Source organism: Triticum dicoccoides, chromosome 2A (genome assembly GCF_002162155.2).
Source record: "Triticum dicoccoides isolate Atlit2015 ecotype Zavitan chromosome 2A, WEW_v2.0, whole genome shotgun sequence".
NCBI lineage: Eukaryota > Viridiplantae > Streptophyta > Magnoliopsida > Poales > Poaceae > Triticum > Triticum dicoccoides.
Window position 1 is genome coordinate 534683981 of NC_041382.1, and position 722 is coordinate 534684702.

General features: G+C 57.9%; 1 protein-coding gene across 1 annotated transcript in view; it reads right to left on the minus strand.

Annotated features, from left to right (window-relative positions):
* The window catches only part of LOC119355225 (nuclear speckle splicing regulatory protein 1-like), a 4516-nt gene extending 4105 nt beyond the window's left edge, over positions 1-411 (minus strand). Inside the window, exon 1 of the mRNA XM_037622008.1 lies at positions 122-411. Within this exon, the coding sequence (XP_037477905.1) occupies positions 122-283 (162 nt within the window). The 5' untranslated portion in view covers positions 284-411. The remainder of the gene's footprint in view (positions 1-121) is intronic.
* Between the last annotated feature and the right edge of the window lie 311 nt (positions 412-722).

Sequence of the window (722 nt, forward strand, 5' to 3'; positions counted from 1 at the left end):
GAGGACGGAGCGAAAGCGCAGCGGCAGCGACCGGCGGGGGCTGCGTGGCGCAGCGAGGCGGGGCAGGGAGCAGCAAAAGGGCTCGTGCAACCGAGGGCATGGGATCCGGATGGCTGCTTACCTTCTCGAGGGCGCGTTTCTTCGATGACTGTCGGAGGATGTCGGCCTCCACATCGTCATCGCTGTCGTCGGCGAAGGCCGCCAGGGGGCGCGCCGGAGGTGGCGGTCGAGACGACGAGGAGGTCGCCGGCTTTTTGCGGAGCTGCAGCCCGTACCTCTGCATCCCGGCGTCAGTGGCGGCGAACTGTGGACACGACGCGGAGCAAACCCTAGCCTGCGAATTTCGGTTTCGCCCCAACTGTGGTAGCTCGGAAGGGGAGCCGGGGCGCGACAAGGACCAGGGCAGGCGAGATAGAAACTTTACGCTTCCTTGGACAGATAGCGGTGACCCTGGGCATAGGACGCCTTCAAATTGGAAAGACGGGCTACATATTATTTTGACCTTTTCTAAAGAGCTTTAGATTAAACTTCAACGGAAATCCATAAAAGCATCTCTAGCAGATCCCGCAAAATGTCCGGCCACTATAATAACCACCGTTTTACGGGATCGGAGAGAAAAAACGCCCTGCGTAGGTCTTGGAAAAAAATTAGGAGAGCGGTATATTTCAGCCCTCCTACCACATATGCTCACTTCTCCCCCGGATTTACCGATTCCCTCATCT